Source organism: Crinia signifera, chromosome 5 (genome assembly GCF_055691185.1).
Source record: "Crinia signifera chromosome 5, ASM5569118v1, whole genome shotgun sequence".
Lineage (NCBI taxonomy): Eukaryota > Metazoa > Chordata > Amphibia > Anura > Myobatrachidae > Crinia > Crinia signifera.
In genome coordinates, this window is record NC_139221.1 from 208,057,283 (window position 1) to 208,085,245 (window position 27,963).

A 27,963-nucleotide genomic window follows, 5' to 3' on the forward strand; every position below is an offset into this window, starting at 1 on the left:
CGACATACTCATGGTCAACGGGGCGTAAAGGTAGACACCATGGGATGGTTGACAGTCAAAAGGTCGACACAAATGTTTAACTTTTTCGTCCCGAATGTCAACACAGTCAACATGATCACTAAAAAAGTGCACCGCACCATCCCATGGTCCACCTAAAGCCTGTGTAAACCTTTAGACCATGTCGACCTTGAGTATGTTGACCATTCCATGGTGTCGACCTACCCACTGTCGACCATAGGGTGTCGACCTAATGAATGTCGACCATGGGATGGTCAACCTAGAGTCCGGATACCAAAAAAACAATACTGTATGTTGTTTTTCCTTTTAAAAAAATCCAAAGAGACTCTTATTTATTATTATTTATTATATAGCGCATACATATTGCGCAGCGCTTTACACAGAGAATATTAGAACATTCACATCAGTCCCGGCCCCAGAGGAGCTTACAATCTAAATTCCCTACCACATGTACACACACACGCAGACATTCTAGGGTTAAATTGTTGGGAACAAAATAATCTACCAGTAGATTTTTGGAGCGTTTAAGGAAACCGGAGTACCCGGAGAAAACCCATGCAAGTACAGAGAGAATATCCAAACTTCGCACAGGACCATAGTGGGAATTGAACCCAAGACCTCAGCGCTGTTACAGTAATGTTAACCATTACACCATCCGTACTGCCCTCTTCTGCTGTAGTCCACATAGAAATATCAGTTAAGTAATATGAAGGGACAGCTGTGACTTTATATAACATAACCAGAGGTGCTTTAAGAGAGGAGGGGGCCTGTGTGCAGGCTCTGATTGGGTTCCTTCCTCTCTGGGAATGCAATAATCTACTGCACATGCGCATGTCTCTGGGAACCAGTGGCGTAACAATATCGCCACAGACCCCGCGGTGGCGGGAAGGCGCTGAGTAAGTGTGGGTGCCGGGGTCTGCGGGGGCTATGGTTACGCTGCCATTACCTGTCTTATCACGCTGCCGCGTCTGTACTTTATGGCTGGGTGTTGGGACCGCAGATCTACTAGTCTGTGTCCCGGTGCTCCTCCTGGCTCCGTATGACAAAATGCCCATCACAAAATTGCACACACGCCATTTTCCCAGGGACACCTCTTTTGCACATGAATGATTCACCAGACAATAGCCAAGTTGGCTATTTTCATAACGCTTGTTGCCGCTGCGGGCAACAGAAACCGAGGCCCATAACTTGGGCAGTTACCGGACATAGAATTAACTTGTTTCTCTATGTATTTTACTCATTTCATTTTGTACCTATGTCTTATGGATATGCTAAAAATGCAATTACAATTTAGAGAAATACGCAGAAAGTAAAATAGCAATGAGAATATTTTAAGATAGCAATTCCCAAAGCATATTACTCACAGAATAAGTTAATTGCTGATGTGTTTAGCATTTCAATCATGCCTTGACTTCTCTCATGCTGTTTCAACTGTAAGCTTCAGACTAGTTGAGCTAGAATTACGCTGTTTGCTATTGTAGCAATGTAATTCATTTGGCACAAAAATGCATATTAATTGCTTTATCTACACTGTTCATTTGTCAGATGTAAAAGCAATGGTTTTATTACTTCAACTGCAAATAATTGCAGTGTCAGCTGGAGTGTTTTGTTCTGGGTACAATCTTTATATCATGTTATGGTACATTACGATACATATCTGCAATTACTTATGGATATAATTGGCACTGTCAATTTCTGTCCTTTAAATCAATAATTAAAAATGTGATTAATTTTTGTTAGTGATGTTTCCTCTACTACTACTAATAGATGTAACAAATGATTTGTTTGTAGAAGGTGCAATAAGTAATTTGTCACGATACCGGGCCAGATCTATTAAGCCTGCCAAAGAGATAAACTGGAGATAAAGTGGAAGGAGATAACGCACCAGCCAATCAGCTGTGTTTGAAATATGACAGTGGGGAGTTGATTGGCTGGTGCGTTATCTTCTTGTACTTTACCTCCAGTTTATCTCTTCGCCAGACATCTGCCCCATTGTACTGTATGTAGTTTTCATGTGATCTCTTGTATCTCTAAAGAATTACTCAGTAATGGATTCTTAGCAGTTTTCGCACAAGATCTATATCTATACGACCTATACAAAGCACTTTTTAACTACTTTTTATGTTATACTCAAATTAACAATGCAGGCTATTTATTATACAGACGTTTTGAATAAACAAATGTATACAAGGTCTTGCACAAAATTAAACATAATGGGGGAACTTTAGGAAGATGTGTGTTGTATTTCACGTGGGATGTTGCTATGGGCAACCAATCAGATACTATCTATTATCTTCTAGAAGGTGCTAAAATGAATGGTTGCCCATAGCAACTACCCTTGTGAAATACAACTCACATCTTACTAATTTTCCCTCAATAAGCAATTAGCATATTTGTTAGCAGCATTGGCTACAGCCTCATATACCAACTGTGCAACCTTCACACTGCTTGTACCTTTAATCATTCCCAAGACACGCCTCAGATATATCTACAGATGGATAGGGCAGTGTATTCCCATTTGCATGTGCACTTCCATTGAGCTATCAATCACCAGTGGCTCCTGCAGTTGATGTCCGGGCAGTTGGTGGATCTCCCATACACACGGATCCAAGGACCTATACATTTTTAGATATATTGTGCATTGGCTGCGATGCACATCTGCCGCAATATATCTGTGATCAAAGCCATTTTACAGATGTTTCGATAGTACATCGATTCAGTGTGTGAGCACCTTTTGATAACACTGGATTGCTGCCAGAGGTGTGGCCTAACTGACTTAAAATGCTAAAAATCACACACTACTAAATAAATAATTTAATGTTAAAGGCCGAACTGTGTCACTAATATGTTCCACAGTAAGTGGCTTGAAACATTTGTAATGCTCTGCGAAGCAGACACAAATATACATTTTTTCAACATTTCCTTATTTATAAATATTTGTGCGCTTCCCCTTCCCCAGCTGTGCATGAATCATTCTACATTTCTGTAAAATGAGGGTGCAGTCTAAAGTGGTGCTTCTTTCATATACAGTACTTATTCATCATAATCAAGTTTCACTTGTACCTGGGAAGAATGTATAAACAATAGATTTTTTATCCAATTTTAAATTTATTTAATATGATGTTGTGGTTTCATGGTCTAAACGGCACATTTACTAACAGACAATTTATTTTCGGTATTGCTTTTTTAATAACAATGCCAAAAAATTGTCAGTTAATGCGCACGACCCTGCATGTTAGTAAATTTACCCCCAGGTCTAGAGGGGTGTGGTATAGGGTTCCGACAGTCGGGATCCCGACAGTCATTAGCCTGACTCAGACAGCATGGCGAGCGCAACAAAGCCCCTTGCAGGCTCACTGAGCTCGCCACGCTGCCGGCACGGTGGCTCACTATGCTCGCCACCTATTCTATTCTCCCTCTATGGGGTTCGTGGCCATCGGGAACCAGTCTGTCGGTGTTTTAACAGTCTGGATCCCGATGTCGGGTAAATGACTGTCGGAATCCCGACTGTCAGGACCCCGTCCGGCACCCGTCTAGAGCTGACTCAAGGAGGCTACACTCCCAGAATGTACTCTTATTATACACCATACTTACAGACATTCTGGCTGATTGGCACCAGGTTGGAACAGCAGGTGGTATTGGATAGCATCGGTGGTAGACTGAGTCGCTGAATCTGTACACAGACTGCTACAATGTAGCAGTTGCAGCTTATTTTTTAATACAGTACATGTTTTGTTCTGCTTAGTATACAGTCTCAGTTATACACAACAAGTGTCATATATCAAATGAATCAAAACAGTCTCCTAGTCGCATTGTGTTATGTTTAAGATACCCTTTCTGTAAAAAATATGGAGAGATTGGTTTGTATGCTATCTGAAAAAAAGTTATAGTGAAGGCCAAATGATCAAATTAGAGAGAGAGTTCACAACAAAGTAGTGTTGGAAATAATCCGAAATGGGGTGTGAAGGTGAATGTGTTTCTCAGTAGAAACACAGAATCTTAAGGGGTTCTCCAGGAGAGATTAGTGTAGTAAAAGCCAAAGAAGTGAAGTGTTTCGAGTAGAAGAGTGTAATTAAAGTTTTTCAAAGTGGCACAGAGTTCCAAAAAGGTGTGTCAGTGCTGCTGGGTTCTGTGTTCCCAGCTGTGACCTTGGTGGGCCAGTAGAGGGCACTGGATACTTGAAACTAGATGGCTTTAGGAAGCGGTATGACATGCAGAAACTTGAGATGACTGTAGCACAAGGAAGCAGCGGGGACAGTGTTGACTATAACCAGGAACAGGGGCGCGGAGTCTAACCCGTCGATGGTCTTCACCAGGGAACCTTGCAAGCTGCTTTGGTCTTCGCTGTGCCCGACAAGCAGGTTGCGGCCCCCTGCCCTTATCCTCTGTGTACTGCTCTCAATGAGCTGGGATGCTGGGGATACAGGATACTTGGGGAGAAGTATGCTGGATGACTTGAGAATAAAGATATGATGATGGTGTATCAGTGTACTGTGTCAGTCTGGGAACCGAGGAGGGTATTAGGCCTGAAAGCCTGGGAGCACCGGAGATGCGGCCTGGAAGTCAATAGTGATGCGGCCTGGGAGCCGATAGTGATGCAGCTTTGGAGTCAGTGGTGTTGCGGCTTTGGAGTCAATGAGGTTGCTGCTAAGGAGCCAATGATGATGCGACCAAGAAGCCTATGATTATGCCTGCTAGCAGACACACAGATACACATGTGTCCATATACATATTGATTTTATTGTGCCATGTATGATTTGTGATTTTTCCAAAAATGTGCTTCTCTAATCTATTACTTTATACAAATTCTAATGCTGCAAACATTTTTTTAGAACCATCTATGGTACTTGCTACATTTGGAAAAATAGCTAAGCCATGTTTTACATGTTGTGACAATTTGATAAAAAAAGCCATGATGTATTTGGGCACATCTGTACTACTCGGGGAGCCGATGATGATAAACAGCAGAGTGTCTGGCAGGTGGTGATAACAATGAGGTTTTCTAGCAGAAGCACAGGTGCACAGATATCACAGGGAGAAATAGCCAGGAAACCTGGGAGCCTGGGTGACGCTGACTCTGGAGGGTATCACAGGAAACAGAAAAGTTGTTCAAGGCGATTTGATAGTGCTGGAGACCTGACTTATATTCCTACTGCCTGTCTGTGATTGGCTGCAAGTCGCAGCGTAATTTATCCTGGGAAGTACCTGTGCATACCTTGAGCATGTGATTGAGTGCACAGGTCAGAGTCATCGGCTAGCACATTGGAGCAAAACTGTCAGCTGACCAAGGTGCCATGGTGGCACCCATGCAACGGGCAAAAGGTGTGGAAGTGGCGTGGGACACCGGTCAGGCCCATGGAGACTGCATAAGACATACCACCATGGACTACACCCAAGGATATTGCCACTCACAGATTTGTGCCACAAGGGGCACCAGCGTGCAGGTAAAAGACGCAGCTGCAGATGCAAACGCACACTGCGAATCCTGAAGAGGTGAGCATGATATGACCCTTAAAGTCATTGTTCACTTTTTTTAGGACAGTTTTGGTGTAGTCTTGATTAAAGTATTTAGGAGAGAGTGGAGGGAAAGTAAGAGGAGAAAATGGGTGGTACAGTAGGTAGAGATAGAGGTCTGGTCAAGAGATTTACAGAAGAGCTCATGTTTGAAGATGGAAGCTAAAGTGCCAATGCTGAGGGCAGTGGCGTAGCTACAGGGGTCGCAGCGGTCGCACCTGCGACCGGGCCCCTGAGCCAGGGGGGCCCAACCCCGCCACTGTAACCCCCGCCACTATAATAGGGCAGCCGAGGTTTAATGGCATAATTTCGCACATGCGCAGAGCCGTTCCAGCTTCAAGTATGGACGAATAGCATCGGGCGTCAGCGGAGCACGCTCCATACCTCTCGTAGAAGACCGCCCATTGGGCGTACAGCGTCACCAGCAGCAGCGGCTTGGGTGACGTAGTTGCCCCTGGTAACCTGGAGAGAGTCGCCGCGTAGAGGATGGTGAGTGGGGCTGGTGCGCCAGTGATGCCGCGGGGAGGCCGGTAACGTTAGGCGGGCGACGGTGCTGGGCGTGCTGGTAGGGAAAGGGCATTGAGTGGCTGTGCCGGGAGGATTGCGGCTATGGATGAGCGAGCTCCTCCGTTGCTGGGACGCCATGATGCTGAGGAGGGCAGGTGGGGGGCTCATCCTGGGTGACTCATAGGAAGGAGATGCCATGGGGATTACAGACAGCCGTGCTGGGGATATCCCTTCCCTGCCAGCTTGCTGTGCCGATGTGGGCATCGGCATGCTCTGCCGATAGAGGATGTGCTGGGATTTGTAGTGCCACATCTAGATATCATGGCCACTAGTATCATAATATAATCCTTTGGGCCTTGTAGATTAATACCTAGCACACCATAGCTTCCAGTAACCTGGGCCTCTCCAGTTTTATCATCTTTGTTATTTTAATATTTTATTTAAATAAACTACTATCCTATGTTTAAATGTTAGTTCTATTATTAACATAATATACTTGATGTATTAAAATATAAACAGACCGAGATTTTAATTTTGTTGTATGTAGGGGGGCCCCAAGCTGACCTTTCGCACCAGGGCCCATGAACCCTTAGCTACGCCCCTGGCTGAGGGTATGCCTTCTGGCATAAGTACAAGACAAGAAAATTCTGCATTACAGCCCAAGTTGCCACATGCCACCCATTAAGTAATCGGTATGGAGAACAATCTGTTTTATGACTAGGTACAGTGCTCTTACAAAGTACCAAGATGACCTTTGCATAGGCATTCTGATTCTTGGAAATCCACTGGATATGTTACGTGAAAAATATTTATAGAAAAAATGGCAGTGGAGCTAAGGTGAAGAATTGTGTTATAATTAGGATATGTAATATCCAAACAATCAGAGAATAGAGTCTACCGTTTTAGCTATAAATGCATTATTCAGAGTCTGGTTCCAGACTTCCCCACAGAACATTTTTTGCAAGTTGACAGTAATGCTGCTTTCCCACTGCCAAACCTGCTTTGACCCGGTTTTTGAAACGTTTCTTTAAACGGGTCAAAGCAGGTTTTAACCCCTTTCACATTGCATGTAGTAAATGGTATATTACTGGTTAATTACCGTTTTTGTACTTTTCACATTGAACCCGTTGTAAAAGGTACAAAACCTTAATTAACCAGTAATATACTCCCCCTCCCCTGGTACCTGCCCTGCGCCCCCCTCCCCTGGTACTTACCTGCGTGGGTGATCCAGGCAGTGGGGTTCGCGCATTGCTGGGGAGGCAGCGGGGTCCGGCATGGGTACGGTACTTCGGGTCCCTCACTGCGGCTGATGAATGCTGGGCAATGGGGAGGCAGCATCTGCATGAGCACGGTGCTGTGAGTGCGGGTGGTGCAGCGGGGTCCATCCGCGGTCCGGGCAGTCCCTGCGGCTGATGGGAACTAGTAGTTCCCACTATGCGCATGTGTAATGAGTGTAGTGCATATGAATGAGCCACTCATTACATATGTGGCTCAGAGTATTTGTTAAACGGGAGAAATCACTTTCTGGCCAATCTGCCCTGGTCAATTGAAAAACTAAATATAAGCAATTTTGCATATGCTATACTGTACATGTAAAACATTCCCTTCCCTAATGCTGCTTTCCCTCTGCAGAAATGGGTAAAGACCCGGTAGTGTTAAATGGGACTTTAAAACAGGTCTGAGCCGGAAACCCCTTTCCCACTACATGTTGTAAATGGTATACTACTGGTTAATTACTGTTTTTGTACCATTCACATTGCACCCGTTTTGAAAGGTACAAAGACGGTAATTCACCAGTAATATACCACCCATCCCCTGGTACCTGTCCTGCGCCCCCCCGCCAGTACCTGGCAGCTGGTACCCCCCCTCTCCCCCCCATGGTACCTGCCAGCTGGTACCCCCGCTCCCCCCCTGCCCTGGTACCTGGTACTCCCTCCTGGTACCTTCCAGCAATCCATCCAGGCAGCAGGGCAGTGCAGTAGGCAGCGGTGTGCCAGGGCTCCTAGTCGGCAGATCCCCCACTGATGCATGAAAGCATCATGCAGGTGTATGATTCAGGAGGAGGCTGCAGCTGGTGCACAGACAGCGGCGGCACTGGGGGTCCGGGCAGGAGTAAGCAGAGGAAGCGGGTCCATTACGAGATTGTTATTTCATCGGCAGGGGTCCCTGCCACGAATGGAAACTAGCGGGCCCAATCATTACATATGCACATATTTAATGAGTGGCTCCGCTACTTCCCATTTGCGGAAGGGACCCTCACCGATGAAATGACAATCTCCTAATGGACCCGCTTCCTCCTCCTGAGCACGGACCTGCGAGGATCCCCAGTGCCCCCGCTGTCTGTGCACCAGCTGCAGCCTCCTCCTGCATCAAACTTCTGCAACGCCCGCTGCCTACTCTGCCTACTGTGCAGCCCTGCTGCCCGGATGGATCGCTGCCAGGTACCAGGGAAGGGGGGGGGGGTGAGGTACCAGGGGAGGGGGGGGGTGGCAGGGGTACTGGCTGCAAGGTACCAGAGGGAGGGTACCAGCTGCCGGGTACCAGGGGTGGGGCCAGGACAGGTACCAAAGGAGAGGGAAGACTAGTGTGGGACCTTAAATACCTTTTAAGACCCTTTCCCACTGCCAAAAAAACGGGTCTTAAACTGGTAAACACTGCTTTTTACCCGTTTAACAAATACCTATATTTGTTAAACGGATAAAGCAACCTGGAGCAGTGGGAAAGGGGTATAAGTGTTGCTTCTGTCATGGTTCTATCCGAATAATGAGCATAGCTCAAGCCTCAAAGCTTCCAGCCAAATAGAAACTAAAAAGGAGAAAGCTTGTTGAAATATGGGAAACATCATGCATATAAACATATACAAGTCAACAGTTTATAGAATATATGTACATTAATGATAAATGTAAATAAATATATACAGTATGAGTTTTAATTATTTGTATCAAGTATGCATACAAATATGCAAATCGCATCACAGAATATAGTTTCTACATTGCCTATCTCCGTAAACATTTCTGTACTGCAGGATTTACACTCAATTTGTTTTCAAGAAATGTAAATGAGCTTAAAAAATGTACATATGGCCATATGGATAATCTATTTATACCTAGTGATAAAGAACATCTCCTGAAGACTTTTCATGATTTAAAGGGATTTACTTTTTTCACATTACCTGTACAGAAGATTCTGAAACTAAAGCTGGGTACACATATATGCAATCGTCGGGCCGCTCTTCTGTTCCGGGTCGGACGGCCGTTCAATTGTATAGGTGTGTGCGCTGTCCCAACTCACTCTGTACAATCGATAAATGGCCAAAAACGGACTTGTCCGTCCATACTCGGTCGGTCGAAGGTTTAGTGCTGTTTCATTTGCTATAAAGACGGGGGAAAGCGTTTATAGTCACCTGACAGGGTGACTATGGACAGGTACCGCAAACTGACTGTAGACGCTTTCCCCCGTCTTTATAGCAGTTTGCATATCTGTCCATAGTCACCCTGCCGCCTGACTGTAGAATGCTTTCCCCCGTCTTTATAGCAGTTTGCCGTATCTGTCCATAGTCACCCTGCCGGCTAACTGTAGACGCTTTCCCCCGTCTTTATAGCAGTTTGCCGTATCTGTCCATAGTCACTCTGCCGGCTGACTGTAGACGCTTTCCCCGTCTTTATAGCAGTTTGCCGTATCTGTCCATAGTCACCCTGCCGGCAGACTGTAGACGCGTACCCCGACTTTTGTTTAGGTTCTGTACTCACGCCTCTTTGTTTTGGTATGCCCTTAGCCCAGCCCATTATGATAATTTTGTATATATATATATATATATATATATATATATATATATATATATATATATATTGTGTCAATAGCCCAAATTGAGAGAGTGTGTACGGTGGTACAATCTTTTTCTTGCGACTGTTTGGACGGGAGTACATTGGACGTCGCAAGTAAAATTGTACAGGTGTGTACTCGCGTATTGGCTGTTGTTTGTGGATGGGCCGACGCGTCTATGGTCGGTCGAACGGTCGCAAGAAAACAGGGATTGTATAGATGTGTACCCAGCTTTCGTGAACATATTATTATTTCTTACATACATAAATCATTTATTTTGTAATAAGTGGTGTAGATAACGGTGATTCAGGCTGGCTCATAAAGCTCATTGCAAATGGACAAAACCACATGCACTGCAGGTGGTGCAGATGTAACATGTGCAGAGAGAGTTAGATTTATTTATTTTTATTTATTTACAGTTTCTTATATAGCGCATACATATTCCGCAGATCTTTACAGAAAGAATATTTGAACATTCACATAGTCCCTGCCCCAGTGGAGTTTACACTCTATGTTCCCTACCACATGTACACACACACAGGCATTGTAGGGTTAATTTTTTGTTGGAAGCCAATTAACCTGCCAGTATATATTTTTTGTATTGTGGGAGGAAACCGGAGTACCCGGAGTAAAGCCACTCAAACACGGGAAGAATATACAAACTCCACACAGTTAGGGCCATGGTAGGTATCGAACCCAAGGCCTCAGTGGTGTGAGACAGCCAATACCCCCCCCCCCCCATTGGCACCGAAAGGTTAATAAATAAAGTTGTTGGACTTCATATGTTGTTTTTTTTAAATGACAGTTGTGACAGGACCAGGATAGAGGTGACAGGGACAGAGGGGGGGGGGGGGGGTTGCACAAAGCTCTAGTTACGCCCCAGGTTCAAATCCTGTGTATGACAGTATTTTGAAATGTGTGCTTTAAATAAAGATGGCCGATTAATGTCACTGAAGGGTATTGTTTGCCGTGAAGCTCTGTCGATATCATTAACAGTATCGCTTGGAGAGCAAATCTTTTTTAAGACTTGTGTGATTCAAAATAAATGATGATATAACTAAATGTCAAAGAGTGCTCAAATGAAATGCATAAACTAAACTTATAATAAAAGGTTTTTGAATTAGTCTATTGTGAGAAGTTGGGCTAGTTATTGCTAATGCTCTTTAGGTACGGTAGCTGCCTGTTTTCTAAATATTGCTTTGTGAAGTCATTTTTAGCATTGTGCCAGTAGTGGGTGGGAAGTGGTGAAGATAAGCACAATATGTGTGAAATTGTTGAGCGGTGAGAAATTTTCCACTGTGTCTTTTATTTCTAATTGTAGTAATGAATGTTTTCTGTTTTTGTGTATGTGCCATATACTGTGTGTACATATATAAATACTCCAAGAAAGGTGGCACACTGTAGAGCAGGGGTTCCCAATCTTTTTTGAATCACGTCACCCCTAGAGTATCAGAATTTTTTCACGGCACCCTTAGGACAAAAAAAAAAAAACTGAATAAATATAATGCAAAGTAAACTAGTTTTATACTGTATGTGATTCTTTTCAGTAATGTTGTAACGTGCAGGATTTGCTTCTGTTTGTATACATACAAGGCGTAATCGTATCTCTGGCTCCTGAAGTGCTAAAAGTTATATCAAGTTATATCAATAGAAATTTTGCATCCACCTGCAAAAAAAAAAATTCTGCCACTCCCCTTCCCCGTTCATCAATGATGTATAGTTTTTTTTTACCTACATGCTCATTTCAAGGGGTTTACTTGCTCGCACTCCCGGAATCCAGAGGCACTTGTTCTGCAGCAAACATTCTCATGGATGGAAGGGAGATATCAACATCGGGTGGGCGGGGGGGGAAGGGGGGGGGGTTGCTGGGCACTCACAGAGGTTATAGAATAGCAAAGTTAGCTGCAGGGAGCCTGACCTGTCTGGGTGCCAGTAGCGCACGCAGGGGGGTTTCTGAGTACCCAGAACCCCCCCCCCCCCCGGAATCTAAGTGCCCTGAAAGTGTCTGAAAGCTGAGGGTCCCCTCTTTCTATGGGTAAAATAATTTAAAAAATTGGCCCTCTGGAACCAGAGATATCTGACTTCAAAGCAGTGGTCCCATCCAAGCCTGTTAATTACTCTCCCCAGTCAGATATTTCAGTTTCTGTCAGACTTAGAGTTTTTCTGAGGGTATATTCCAAAAGCTGGGACTCTCCCTCTTTGATGGACACTAGTAGCTTGTCTCTACTGTTCCCAGAACCAGAGATATCTGCGTTCGAGCAGCTGGTTACTGCTCCAGCTACACACACCTGGTATGTAGTTTTATATACAGGTCGAGTATCCCGTATCCGAATATCCGTTATCCAAATTATTCCGAAAACCAGACATTCCAGAAAGTGAAAAAAAAAAATTTTTTTTGCTAAAAACTCACTGTCCCATTTGTAACAGCATCACTGGGGACATGATATGTAACTGCCACTATATATGTGCAAGACAATGATTGCTTGGCATTCAAATTCACTGCTGAGATAGTACACACATTTTGTTTCACATTTTGAAACCTTGTTTTTTGAACAAATAAAATATATTTGTGTGTATTTTATGTGGTAATAAAATATATTTGTGTGTATATTATGTGTTTATACAGCATAAATTCAAGATACTTCAAAATACATCATTGAAATATTAAAATATTCCGAAATACGGAATAATCCGTTATCCAAAATTCTCCTGGTCCCGAGCATTTTGGATAAGGGATACTCAACCTGTACTCGTTGGTGGATTGCTCTGCCTCCTGAACTCTGATCCCCTAGTCCTCAATACCATTTGGTAGGTGGGATTCTCTAGTTTTTAATTCCATTAAAAGCTAAGAAATCTAGTTCCAGGAACTGGAGATATCTGCAGTGAAGCAAGCTGTCCTCCCACCAGAAAATTATGAATAAGCTCACTCCACTATACACCCCTCCTCTGCGTATTAAAAATCCTCTACCACCCTGGAAGTTATGTATCAGGACCCCTTCATTCAGCCCAATGCCCCCTTCTCCCACCTCAACTCCCACCATATGTGCAGTAAAGGGGTAATTAGTGGAAATTACGGAGCCCTACATGCTGAGCTGTTGATTTAATACCTCCTTCCACCCGCGGGACATCAAAGCTTCCCCCACCCCTACCGCTGAAGGATCGGTAGGGGCCCCAATACATTGCTATGCCCAGGGGTCTACACTGCTGTTATATATATATATATATATATATATATATATATATATATATATATATATAATATTATTATTTATATACATTTGGTCTATCTATAATACTTTAACTGACCCGGCATATACTGGGTTACCTAAGTGTCCATCTCCGTGCTTTGCTCCGCCCCTCTCTGGAAACCCCCTTCTGAAAATCCTGCATTTCCCCTGGGTGCACTAGAAGACTGTGTTGATTAATTTGATATACAGTATGACACCCATATAGTGTGTGTGACTGTATACTGAGCAGAACAGAACTCAGAACTTGCATTGGATAAAAGTTGCAGCTGTTACATTGTAGAAATTTGTGTACAGATTCAGAGACTCAGTTGCACTCAGATATACTTTTAAGTGTCATATATAAAATTAATCAGCACAGTCTACTTTTGCAACTAAGGAGCATTTTCAGCAAAAAAAAATGACTGCAGCAATGGTGTATGAGTACACAAATGTATTGTGTACCCAGATAAAAAAATTGCTACATATATATTATATAAGTACACCCAAGGTGCACAAGGACTACCCAGTCTACAGAAAAGCCTGGGTAAATTGTGTTTCTGAGTACTTTGGCACCCGGTCACAACATTTATTGGAACACTTTGTTATCCTAAGCATTGTTGAACATTAACAACATTTATTGTACACGTTAACATTAACATACATGTTATTAACATGTACTGTTATTTTGATATCTGGGAATAGTTCTGCCTTGTCACAAGCAATCTGAATTTTGAGTTAAACAGCAATACCTCTGCAGCTGCCAGTCTTATCCTTCTTCCAAATTTTTCAGAAGAAATTCTAAATAACTGGCACTCAATAAATTATTGAATCTGGGCCAGTAATATGTAGTTTTGCAACTGGGTTTTGTCAGTGACAGATTAAGGTCTAAATGGGCCTGGAGCTGAAAATTATCAAGGGCCTATTATGCGCAATAATAGGGGTTATGGCCAGCAGCTAATAATGTGGGAGGCGTGACCAGTGTTCTGTTTGGGTGGTCTGCTCATGAGTGTGTCTCTATTTGTGTAAATACTTTCAACTAAATATATATGCCTGGAAAAGGCAGGGGGCTGGCATAGGAAAAATGCAAGGAGATATATTAGCGGATGTGCACCAAAGGTGCACCCGCATGATGCCAATGTCCTAAAATACTTGCGGGGTGAGGCGGCACTCCAGTCATAAAAAAATACTGAAAGCCAAAACTTGATAGACAACATTTCAGCACCTTTTATGTGGTCACCTAAGTTTACCACACCTTATACCCCTTATACAAATCATGCAACACAATAGTATCCCCCTTATACTGTACTTGCCTCTTACACATTATTCCACATGGAATGAGCCAAAATTCAGACCGACTGAGCCAAAATTCACACTATGGTACACAGATTGATTCAAAATTCACATTATGCCACACAGATTAAGGCAAATTTCACATTTTGCCACATGGATTGAGCCAAAATACACACTATACCAAACAGTTTGAGAAATAAAGCACAATATGCTTCATAAACAGGGGCATTGCACATCAAAGGCACGCAGAAAAAATTGACACCATAATGCTCATTACATGTTAAATCACACACCATAATGTCTATTAGGTGCTGTTTACCTACATGCTCATTGCCAGGGGTTCAATGCTCATTGCCAGGGGTTCCATGCTCGTTGCCATGTGGGATTACATGCTCATTGCCAAGGGGGAATACATGCTTGCGGTAACTGGGGGACAGCCGCCGGGCATAAATCACAGCCATTGACAGCCGGGCAGAGAGCAGGTAGCTATCCGGCTGTATTCAAAGCACTGCAGTTCCCGGCTATTTGAAATAATGCAGGCATTTACTCAGGAATATGGTCCCAGGATCATGCAGGGACATTCCCAGGCTGGCCCCATTTACACCAGCCTAGTCCCTGCATTTCCTTGTGTAAGGAGGAGAGAACCCCCCCCCCCCCCCCTTTAAACAACCAGCTATATCTTCAGAACCAACTGACCCATTTACATGTGGGCTTTAAATGATTTTGGTCCCGTGAAACTGGGCCGTATGGTTCCAGAGAAATCTGTCCTCAAACAACATGAACAGTCATGAAATTACATTTCAGAAATTAAAAAATTGGTTTACTCGCAATATCTTTAGAACCAATGAACCCATATGGACCAGCCTATTATCAGATTGAAGGCCCAGCGATTTGGGTTTGACTAAGATCAACCTCGAGCTTCTGTAATGCGGGAGGGGAAACTGGCAGCCTTGGAACTGGCTGGGGGTCCTAATTAGCGGGTCCCATGTTATCCTATGGGGAAAACATTCCAGGTTTGCCTGGCTGTATCGCCGGTTCCCGGGAGGCTAGCAACGCGGGACTGGGCTCATTGGAAAGCCCTGGCCCTCAGATACAAAATGGGCCTATTTGGAGAGTGGGCCTGGAGCTGTAGCTCCATCAGGCCCATTGTTTATCCGGTACATGAGAAAAGAGAAAAGTATGTCCTTCGTAAGGTGCACCTAAATCATTAAAATCTAACTTTTATTAGGTAATTGTAAAAAATAACTGCGAAATATAAAAAACACATTCAACACAAAGTGATGTAAAGACACAACAAAGACAATTTGTGTTTAAAAGGAGGTGGCACACCTGCTCGATGGGCGTCATGCTAGGAAACAAGTACCGGAAAACTCACACCATTATTGACAAAACCATCTGACACCATCCTATAGTCGATAAATATTGGCCATCGAAACACATTATGCCAAACGGTAATGACCACACATTATGCCACAGTATACATTAGCACCCCCATCCCCCCCACTGTAAAAATCTGCATTATGCTATATTCTATTGCCCCCACATAATGGAACAGTGTACTCACAGCAGGAGCCGCATTAACGCAACAGCCATGCCAGCAGAGCAATTACAGCCAGTTTGTATATCATTTCCATGAGTCTGCTGCTACTAATCTCCATTGGTGGAGCATGTGACAAGCTCTCCAATCACAGCTTAGTGCATGCTCCTGTGGAGCACAGCCTCATGGGAGTAATTACCCAGTTCTTGTGCATTTCCCAATTCAGACTCCACTGCCTGCCTCAATCTGTGAGTCTCTGGGCCCTCTAAACCTTGGGGCCTGGGATGACTGTCCCCTTTGACCCCCCCCTCCTGTCACTGGGGCTGGGGGGAGGAGGGGGAGTTGGACTGCCCAGCCTTTTCTAAGCATAATAAGAGCTGCTACCATGCTGCAGAAGAAAAAGAGAAAATGCAGATTTACACTCTGTGTGTGACTCAGGGGCAGATTTATTAAGCTCAGTGAAGTGATAGACTGTCTGGTTTTTATCACCGGCCAATCAGCTCTTACCTGTAATTTTTCAAACCAGGCCTGTAGCTTCACAGGTAGGAGCTGATTGGTCGGTGATAAAAAACAGACAGTTTATCACTTCTCCAAGCTTAATAAATCTACGAGTCTCTGAAGCTGTTTACGAAGTGCTACGTTCCCTTGTGCTTTATATAAACACTTAGTTGCACACAGATATACAGGTATTGCATAGCAAATTAATTAGCACAGATTGCTGGTAAAAAAAAGAAAAGTTGCACTGGACCTCACATGGACCAGGCTTCTCACGCTGTGTGGCATATTAAGGTCAGATGTTTGACGATGCATCTGTATATTCCAAACCTATCAGATGATTGTCATTAATGAGGGTGTTCAGTCTAATCTCTGTATTACTGTGGTATCATTATTTTGGGGTGTATTTTTTGCTTTAAAGACAAAACAGTTCTTTATTTAATTTAAGTACTGTAAGCCCGCTCGAAGCAAATGCTTCCAAAGCTAGTCTGTTACCTTGTGATTGCCTCTGTGTTTGTGCATGTGTGAAAAAAAGATGTTGTTTCCATCACTACCAACAGATGGCAGTGTTTTGGAGACACACAATCAGACAGTAGACACTTACTCTATATAGATTATTTGATGGGTTTATTGATAAATGTTGCACATTCTTGTTACCAAAAGCATAATTCAGTTCATTCACATCATTCATACCAAGAAGACCTTGTTCATATGTTCTAATTATTCATGTTTACTGGTTAGAAACGTGTATGACATCTTTCAATGAAATGGATAGAACACATACAGACACAGCATGGTTTAATATACCAAACTGTGCAATGTGTTTCTAGTTATTTTCTTAGTTTTGTTTTGTGGAATTAAATATTGAATTTGATTAATTGTACTGCTAATATATCACTGCGCTTTTTGTGACAATAATGTACTATTTTACACTTCTGTAAAATATGTCAACATTTTCAGCTTTTTACAGTATGTAGTCCTTAGGTATCTATCTATCTATCTATCTATCTATCTATCTATCTATCTATCTATCTATCTATGGGGTTTATGTACTAAGGTTGGAGTTATTTTACAGATTGGATGTTGCTATGGGGAACCAATCACAATCTACTTTTTTATTTAACACCTAGTAGAAGATATTAGATAGAATCTGATTGGTTACCCATAGCAAAATCCCAACTGAAATAGAACTGAAATAGAACACCCAAATAAATTTGCTCCTCCTATACGTTATGTTGTTGAATTCGCATATTAACACAAAGGGTGTATAAAGCCCATAGAAGTACTGCTTTTTATACCCATAGGGCCTGATGCTGGTTCACTCGCAAAAGCAAATCCTCTCTCTAATGGACAAAACCATGTGCACTGCAGGGGGGGGGGGGGGATAGATGTAACATGTGCATTGCTTTTGTGAGAGAACCAGAATCAGGCCCATAATGTGACCATTAGCTGCATTGCTGTAACTATACATTTTGGAGCTCTGTGCCAGAAAAGAAATGAGTGCCACCACCACCACACACACTAATCATAGGAACAGTGTGCACCAAACTGCATGTGCCAGGGATCCAGCAGGGGACAGCCAGAGGAGGGAAGCGTCTCTCTGGTTTTTCGGCCCCCCCATCCCCACCCCGCTTACCAGTGGTGGGGATGGGGGGAACTCCACAGAGTTTTTCATCACTATCAGATTGTTCGATTTCTGCCTCAGTTAAATATGTGAAGACATCCTTTTGAAATTCAGCGGCATGTAAAGATGACAGAGGATGTTGCTAGCGACCTGCTGGAGCGCGCAGAACTAGCTATATGGAAATGAAGAATTTCTCGCAATACATGGTGGATATCAGCAAATTTGTTTTAAATATTGTTTAGTGTGTACTCGGTTTTAGAGTTCCATGATGACTAGATTCGAGAAACACTGACATAGACAAATAACCATTAATAGCACGGAAGTAATGTTTTTTAAATATATTTTTCAGTTGTTAAACCATTGTCACATAGCCCACAAACTAAATTAAAACATGTAAATGTAGAGTATATTGTATAAATATTAGCCCAGTGGCTGTTTTTACCTATGGTGTGCAGGACTGCACCACCCCAGTAAAATACTCCTCCCTGCTCAGCACTAGTGAAGCCAGATGTATACCATGAGACTGCACTGACTTCACAGTGACTGACAGCGACTTCCTATCGGAAGAAGTCCTACAGTACCTGTCAGTCATAGACACTATATCAGTCCCATCAGGGCCGCCAATAGGGGGTGCTGTGGGTACAGCTGTCCTGGGCCCTGGCCTCTGGATGGGCCCAGACAGCTCATTTTGCCCACCGCACCCCCCCCCCCCCAACTGCCTCCGCTACGCTCAGTGCACTGAACAAAGCAGGTCCCGGAGTGCAGGCTTCTTTCACCCAGGACGCCAGCGGGCAATTAAAATACTGCACTAGCTTTTGAGCCAATCAGAGCTCGCGTACGGGCAGCCAATCAGAGTGGCTGCCGGTATGCGAGCTCTGATTGGCTCACCAGCCAGTGCTGCATTTTAATTGGCCGCCGGCATCCTGAGTTGAAGAAGCCTGCGTTCCAGGACCTCCGAGCCGCAGCTCAGCGGAAGGGGAGATAGGGGAGCAGGAGCTAGGTTACGGTAAGTCAAGTGAGGAGGGAGCGCCCCGGGGCCCAGACTGGAAATGAGTCTCGGGCCCCAAAATTCCTGATGGCAGCCCTAAGTCGGATTGTGTGCCCTCTCTCCAGGACTGCCAGCCCAGCCTATGATATGCAGAGAGCTGGCTTCCTGTAGGATTCTACCCCCTTCCTTACCTTGCAGCCAGCTTCTATAGACTGCAGCCGATGCAGCCCATAGAAGCTAGGCTTTTTTGCATGTGCAGTATAGTGGCCACTTCTGCGCATCCTCCAGTACCTGTCAGCTGCATTGTACAGGTGCTAGGGCAGACACCTGAACAATTGTATAATAAAAATACAATGTTCGCATATAAAGGTTATTTTATTAATTTGTCTTTTGTATTACTTTTTTATTCAGCATGTGTCCCTGTGAACTTAACTTATATTCTAAAATAATCATATTTTTCAGGCAGAAGGCACCCGCCTACAGAGGGAATTACGAGCATATTTGGCTGCTATTAAAGGTAAGGTGCACAAAGCCTTATTATTACTTGTATTTTGTTTTACCTTCATATCATCTATATATATGTCTATCGCCCGTGAGTCTCCGAAACACTGCCATCTGTTGTTAGAGAGTGAAACTACATCTCTTTCTCACACATACATAGAATGTAGCAGACTAGCTTCCGCAGATTACTGTTATAGTATATAAGACTACAATGTTTAGTGATAACGATTATGGATAACCTTTGGCCCCAAAAGCATGTGTTTGAAGTTTTTGTGGTTACATAGTGGTACATCGTGGTACATAGTGGGTACATAGTAGTTACATAGTGGTACATAGTGGTTACATAGTGGTTACATAGTGGTACATAGTGGGTACATAGTAGGTACATAGTGGTACATAGTGGGTACATAGTGGGTACATAGTGGTTACATAGTGGTACATAGCGGTTACATAGTGGGTACATAGTGGGTACAAAGTGGTACATAGTGGTTACATAGTGGTACATAGTGTTTACATAGTGTTTACATAGTGGTTAAATAGTGGTTACATAGTGGTACATAGTGGTTACATAGTGTTTACATAGTGGTTACATAGTGGTTACATAGTGGTACATATGGTTACATAGTGGTTACATAGTGGTACATAGTGGTTACATAGTGGTTACATAGTGGTACATAGTGGGTACATAGTAGGTACATAGTGGTACATAGTGGGTACATAGTGGGTACATAGTGGTTACATAGTGGTACATAGCGGTTACATAGTGGGTACATAGTGGGTACAAAGTGGTACATAGTGGTTACATAGTGGTACATAGTGTTTACATAGTGTTTACATAGTGGTTAAATAGTGGTTACATAGTGGTACATAGTGGTTACATAGTGTTTACATAGTGGTTACATAGTGGTTACATAGTGGTACATAGTGGTTACATAGTGGTTACATAGTGGGTACATAATGGTTACATAGTGGTTACATAGTGGGTACATAGTGGGTACATAGTGGGTACATAGTGGTACATAGTGGGTACATAGTGGGTACATAGTGGTTACATAGTGGTTACATAGTGGTACATAGCGGTTACATAGTGGTACATAGTGGTACATAGTGGGTACATAGTGGGTACAAAGTGGTACATAGTGGGTACATAGTGTTTACATAGTGGTTACATAGTGGTTACATAGTGGTACATAGTGGTTACATAGTGGTTACATAGTGGTTACATAGTGGGTACATAGTGGTTACATAGTGGTTACATAGTGGGTACATAGTGGTAACATAGTGGTTACATAGTGGTACATACTGTAGTGAACACTAGTTAATCAAAATTTTAATCTTGAAATTAGTTTAAACTGTTTATGAAAGCTATAAAAAATGGCCTCCTTTATTAACATACAGTGGGGGTGATTCAGACCTGAATTTGGTATGCACTGATTGTAGGGGTTTGCACATGCATGAATATACGCATGTGCTAGTTTCACACTCGCTGGAGAACTTAGTCCAGGATGGGCAGACAGGCAGGGGGGGTGGATGCAGTAGACCGCACAGCATTTCATGGGCGTGCCTATAATAACGGTCAGCGCCCCCATAGAAACGCTGGACATACCCTTTGAACATAGGCGTGTCCATGCCTGCTTGAGGTGGGTGCCTGACGTCACATGACGTCAGCCGCCTGCCCCGATTTGGACCCTCTGCAGGCAGAATGAAAGTAAGTCTAGCCTCACTTTCATTTGCGACGGGAAGAAAAACCATTTGATGGTGAGCAACCATCGAATGATTTCTCTTCCGAGCAGCAACATGGCTCAGTATGCAGTTCATGGATGACTTGACCTCTACCCAATATAAACATGTGCAGCAAAAAGTCTACAAGTTACTCAGTGGTAACGTATCAGCGCATTAAATTCCAAAACATTTGAAAGGATATTGGCATTTTCAATTTTTGCACTGTAAGAGAATGGCGTATTGGTTTGGACTGTACAGTAGAGGGAAATACTGTATTTAACCTAGTGCATTCTAGGTATCCAGCTGGTAGATGGCATATAACACAAGGTTGTAGCTCTATTCTAGTACATTTTCATGCAGATCTGTCCACACAGAGTGCCAGTGAGTCTCGTGCAGCAATGTTTGGCAGTGTCTGGGGTGGCTTGCCTATTTGAATTCTGGAGTCCCACTGATTGAGGGCACATTGTAGATGTTGTAAATACTGAACAGGCTTTCAAAGCACCCAGCTCTTGTAGCCTTGGAAATGATGGCTGGATTAGAAATTATGTAGTGTCTTTAGAGCTGGAAGGGTTGTTACACTGCTAGGAGATGTACAATAAAATACTTATTTTTAAGATCTTCCCTGTTTACAGAAGCACAATCAACTGCAAGTACTAAATTGAAATTGTCCAGGGGAATACACTCTGGTGTGAAAAACAGGACTGTCACAGAGACTCCATAACAATGGCCCTTATTCTGGTTGGTGCGGATATGTCCGCGTGCGTTCGTTCCGCCGATGTTTTGTGTTTGCGCATGTGCAGAGGCATATCTGCGCATGTGCGAAAGGGACATACGTCCAAATTTCGCATGAATTGTTTACACTACGAACAGGGGGAGGAGAGGGGTGTGAAGGGCTGTTTGGCCTCATTAACATATGCATACGCCCCGCGTTTCATGGGCGTTCCCATGAAAACGCTGGGCGTACGTATGGTAATGCGGCCGTGACGCACGTGTAGGGGGCGGACATATGACATTGCCGGATGTCAGCTGCCCGCCCAGATCCCTGCTTTTGCACGGAGAAATGCCCGAGTGGTCTGAGCTCGCGGGAGCTGCCTGACTGCTCGGTCCTGCATTCGATGGTATGCGACCATCGAATGATGGGGGAGGTTCCCAGAGATGGAGGAGGGGTGTACATGAGAAATCCACTCGTGCTCCGTGCGGTCAGCGGCTTACCGCATTCGGACGGAGTGAGCGATCCGTACGGAAGGCGGGGTTTAGGACGCACGGTCCTGGCCGCATATTCGGCTCCGGCCGCACAGACCAGAATAAGGCCCTATGATCTAGATTCCAGGTGGCAGGCAGTAAGTAGGCTACATTGAGTAGTCATTTTAGACATATCTTTGGCGATACACATACTTATATATTTAAAGATAATAGAAACAGTGCAAAACAAATGTAGGTAAGGTAGCATACAGTATAACTAAATAATGTTACTCAGTAATGAGATTGATAGCCTGATCCAAAAAGGAAATTCAGAGACTCCATCAGCACAAACAGCACTGACACTGACTTCTGTGTCCTGTCTTTGAGAAAAAAAATATCTGAATTCTGGGCATTATCTCAGGCAGATAGACCCTTATGTAACATCTCCTTTGCATTATGTATTTGTGGGAATATATTAACTTCCACTTGTGTGAGATATCAGATTATTGCTTTGAAAACTCATGTTTATTCTGTTAGGAAATACTGTGTGCTACTTTGTTCAAGCATCACTACACAGGGAAGATTGTGTGATAAATGTACAAGTAAACTTCACAACATATTATAGGAGATTAAGGAAAAAAAGGAAAAGTTGGTACACTTTTTCTAGAACTTCACAGTTATACATTAAGAAACAGTGCCTCCTGTGTGTTTGTAAATCATTTCCTCATTTCCTTACTGAGAGAATTTATGAAGGTATACAACTTTTAAGCAGTGGCTAGTCCTGTCTTTAGACTTAAGGGGTAATGCAATTTCCTGGGTACTGCTCGTTGCAAACAGTCATTAATTATTTGCAGGTTATTATATATATATAGTTTGATTTGATTTGTACACGTGTTTGTATGCATTTACTGTAAATAAATGATGTACTCATATGCACAAAAACACACAGAGCAAAATACACACTTTTAATAACTTTAATATTAATTAAAGTACGCAAAATGATACTCTTAATAAAGATCTACACACAAATATTATTAAAATAAATTCCACGCACCTCTCTGGTGCAATGCATACCTTCCTTCAGCTGCATCACACTGAGTGACTCACTGAAGTCTGGGCATGCTCACTGCAGAGAATTGCTTCTGGGCTGCACAGAAAGCAGCCCATAGAAGCACTGTAACTCTGGCGATTTGCACAGAATTGCTTCCTGTTGGAAGCTATTGCTGTCATCTCTCCATGTACTGACAGCCCAAGAAGGGGAGGAGTTTCCAGCTCTTGCTCTGTGTATGAGGGTTGGGCTGTTGCTGTGTCTGCCCTGCTGCTTCATGGAGCCTGGTGAGTGGAGGTTACCAGTGTGTCAGAGACACAGACAGCCAGCACCAGAGCTCCGGAGGTGGGGTGGGGGGGGGGGGGGGGGTGGGGGGTGTTGTCGGCGGGGGACAGCTCTGGTGCTGTCTGTCTGTGTCACTGGTGTGGTAATTTTAAGTGGAGGTGCTGCAGTCCTGCAGCACTATGGGGGTTATTCTAGTTCATTCTTTCTGACAAAATCCTTCTTAGATGGACAAAACCATGTGCACTGCGGGTGGGGCAGATGTAACTTGTGCAGAGAGAATTAGATTTGGGTGGGGTTTTTCTTCAAAGTGAGATCTATATTGCAGTGTAAAATAAAGCAGTCAGTATTTTCCCTGCACAGAAACAAAATAACTCACCCAAATCTAATTCTATCTGCACATGTTACATCTGCCCCCCTGCAGTGCACATGGTTTTGTCCATCTAAGAAGGATTTTGTCAGAAAGAATGAACTAGAATAAACCCCTATAGCAGGAGCCGTCACTGCTTTTAAGGCATAGTTGCCTACCCTCCTGCATTCTGCCTACCCTCCTGGCAGAATACAGTTCCTTATGTATTCAGTAACACACAAGAAAGATTAGGGTGTACACTTTACTGTGACTTTTGTATGTACAATACATCACATAACATGGGGAATGAAAGGCAAGAAGAGGACATTTGTGCACTATAACAATAGAGAGACAATCAGTTATAGCTTAAGAAAAGTTTTACCTATTTTGCAAGAAAATGAAGCTGCTTTCACCGATTGTGTTTCGCCTGCCTGTTACAATTTACAGCAGGTAATTGGATACCACCCTGAATTGACATTTGTCTCCCAGTTTAATAAAGATTATAAAAATAAATGGAATTAATCATAAAAAAATGGCTTAGAGTGAAATTATATCTTCTTCTTTAGTCAGTATTAATGGAAATACTTCATATATATCTGCTATGGCCTCTGGTTTACAGTTTTTGGTCCATCCTTCCTGACGGTAACATCCAATTACAGTACTACTACAGTATTTCAAATTATTGGAATATAGAAAATGAATATTTGACCAAATGGGCAGATTTATATCACATAGCTAGTAGTGATGGGCAGGGGCGTCGACAGGTCGGCCAGGCCCCGCTAAATGGAGGGACGTGGCCAATGGATTCCCTAGGAGGAGGCATGACTGAAAAAAATTAAATAAACAAGGATGAGAGAGAGTACAGGCTCCCTCTGCAGCTGTCTCTCTCCCCAGCTCAGCACACGGCACTGAGCAGAGTGTGCTGAGCTGGGGAAAGAGACTGTGCTGCTGCGGCAGCCTGTTATCTCCCTCCCCACTGCCCAGATCCCTGCAACAGGGGACAGTGCGAGCGTGACCCGGGCAGATACTGTCTTGAAATTGTACCAGACCCTCCCTTCTCAATGCCACTGCTGATGGGTAGTTAAGAAACGATCAGTGCAAAATGAACTAATCCTAAAAGTGAACTTGTTCATACAGGTTACAGCTCTCTCAAAGGTTAGTTTATGAGGAATTAAAGCAAATGAAAGGATCTGGACATGGTGAGATAGAGCACAGAAGGTAAAGCAGGCTCTCTCACACTTGATTTTTAGTTTCTGATGCTTGAAAAGGAAAACAGAAGATACAACACAACTCTGTAAATACAGATCTAATCAAATTAAATACCACTGAATTGTTCTGCCTAGAGTAGACACAGCCAATGTGTAAGTGTGTCTGTGTGTGTATTTTCATGCCACTTTATATGTTTGGGTGCATACCTATTGACTGTCTATCTAGACACTGTATATCTATCAACCAGTTCTTGCTGGACCAATTAATTACTCCGTCATATCCACCTTTCCATGTTTGCAATGCCAGTCTTCTGTTCTGCACTGTCATTTACTTGGTTATTATCTGTTCTATTAGGGGGGTATTCAATCCCGGGTCACGACTGTCGATCTGACCCGACAGCAGTGACCCTGGCCTGTTTTTGTTTTGTTCGACCACAGATCGACAGGTGCGATTCAATGTTCCACTTTTTGATCTGCAAAAAGGGGGCGTGTCTGCATAAACGGCTGTGGATTGTTGATATTGGGCCGCGATCGCGACAATTCAAAGCCGAAATCGACAACACGGGCCCATTAAAAGCAGTCTGGCACATTCTGTCGATATGCCTCTTAAATGCTGTTGGGAAAGACAGCATTAGATAGGCGTTCACCGCTATTTCCCACGTCGTAAATAGTGGCCCAGATTGAATTCCCCCCTTAGTCTTCTCTCAGTAATTAGCTGTTTTTCTTGTTCCATGAAGTGCTGATTTATGGGTAATTGTGTCTAGATTACTATCATAGTGTTCAGCTCTGTGTACATGAACAATGGGTCCTGCCTTTATTTTTTGGTTTATGCCTGAGCATTGGATCCCTTGATGAAGCTCTGTGAAGAGTATATCGTTTTTTTTCCTGATGTCACTTATAAATGAAAGAATAGTATACAGTATGTTATTCTAAAAGAATGATGGGGAAACAATTAGTTGTCTACAGTGTATCCGGAAAGTATTCAAAGCTCTTAACTTTTTCCACATTTTGTTATCTTTACAGCCTTATTTAAAAATGGAGTAAATTCATGTTTTCCCTCAAAATTCTACACAAAGTACACCATAATGACAACATGAAAAAAGTTTTTGGGATATTTTTTCTAATTTATTAAAAATAAAAAAATAAAACAAAAGTACAAAAGTATTAACATGTATAAAAGTATTCACTGCCTTTGCCAATTTAGCTCAGATGCATCCTGTTTCCACTGGTCATCCTTGAGATGTTCCGACAGCTTAATTAAAGTCCACCTGTGGTAAATTCAGTGATTGGACATGATTTGGAAAGGCACACACCTTGAGAGAAGCTGCAAAGAGGATTTGGTGAAAGTCTCCAAAGATAGGTGTGCCAAGCTTGCATACCTCCCAACTTTAGTCCGGAGGAAACAGGGACAGCGAGCGCCCGAAAAGGGGGCGGGGCGTATGCAAATGAGGGCGCGACTTATGCTAATTAGCCGCGACCTCATTTTCATACGAGAATAGACGCTGTGCGCATGCGCACAGCGTCTATTCTACTAGATTGGGGGGGTCTCCTAACTGCCACCCCCCGCAGCGGGACAATGCCTGCCGCGGGTGGGACGTCGGGACAGGACCCGAAAATCGGGACTGTCCCGACGGAATCGTGACAGTTGGGAGGTATGAGCTTGTGGCATCATATTCAAAAATACTTGAGGCTATAATTGCTGCCAAAGTTTTGAGCAAAGGCTGTGAATACTTATGTACATGTGATTTCTTAGTTTTTTATTTTTTTTATAAATTTGCAAAAATCTCCCAAAAAACTATTTTAATGTTGTCATTACTGTATATTGTGTGTAGGATTTTGAGGGGAAAAAACAATTTATTCCATTGTGGAATAAGGCTGTAACAAAACAAAATGTGGAAAAAGGGACTTTCCGGATGCACTGTATACACTCTGGACGCGTATGTTTTAAAAAATGTTTCAATTGTTCAATCTGTGTATCAATTAATTTTTTTTTACTATGGATCTCAAAACATATAGCCAGTTTTCTGGTCATATAACGTTATGTCTAATAAGAATACAGGCAGAAGACACGCCTTGCTGTCTCATGCTGTATAAGCATATGACGAAGGTCAGGATTCTTCATAGAATATGAATATTGTATCATGTGAAAGAGTATAATTCTGGAGCTGAAACTCTTATCTATGGTTGTCATAGCATACATCGGAGCTCCAATGGTTAGCATGGTTCCCATACTGCCTCACAGAACTGAGCACTTGGTTTTAATTCCCATGACCCTGTGGGGGTATGCTATTAGCAGAGGTCCTTCACTGCTGCTAAAAGGTTTGTTGGGGAGTATCCTATTAGCCACAACACTTTTCCCTTTTCCCTGATACCCGCTGTTATTGGGTATATTGTCATTGTGAATCCAAACGGCTGTGTACAATTCGTCGGTTGCAGATGCTTCTGTGATCTGAGACTCGCTATAGTTACACAGCATGGCCACAGGAAGTGATATGTTGGAGCCTCTGATACTGCATATGGAACTGCAGGCTGAAATACCCCAACTCCCACCCCCCACCCCCAACATCCCAAGACATCTATCTGTATTTTTGCTACTGCTACCCATTAACTACAACAAAGCTTTGTGAATCATTCCTCACTGCGAGCGAC

At 43.2% G+C, this 27,963-nt stretch overlaps 1 protein-coding gene across 1 annotated transcript in view; it reads left to right on the forward strand.

Annotated features, from left to right (window-relative positions):
- The window catches only part of AMPH (amphiphysin), a 187,111-nt gene that overhangs the window by 67,743 nt on the left and 91,405 nt on the right, over positions 1-27,963 (forward strand). Inside the window, exon 3 of the mRNA XM_083188470.1 lies at positions 19,485-19,539. Coding sequence (XP_083044596.1) covers positions 19,485-19,539 — 55 coding nt within the window. The remainder of the gene's footprint in view (positions 1-19,484; positions 19,540-27,963) is intronic.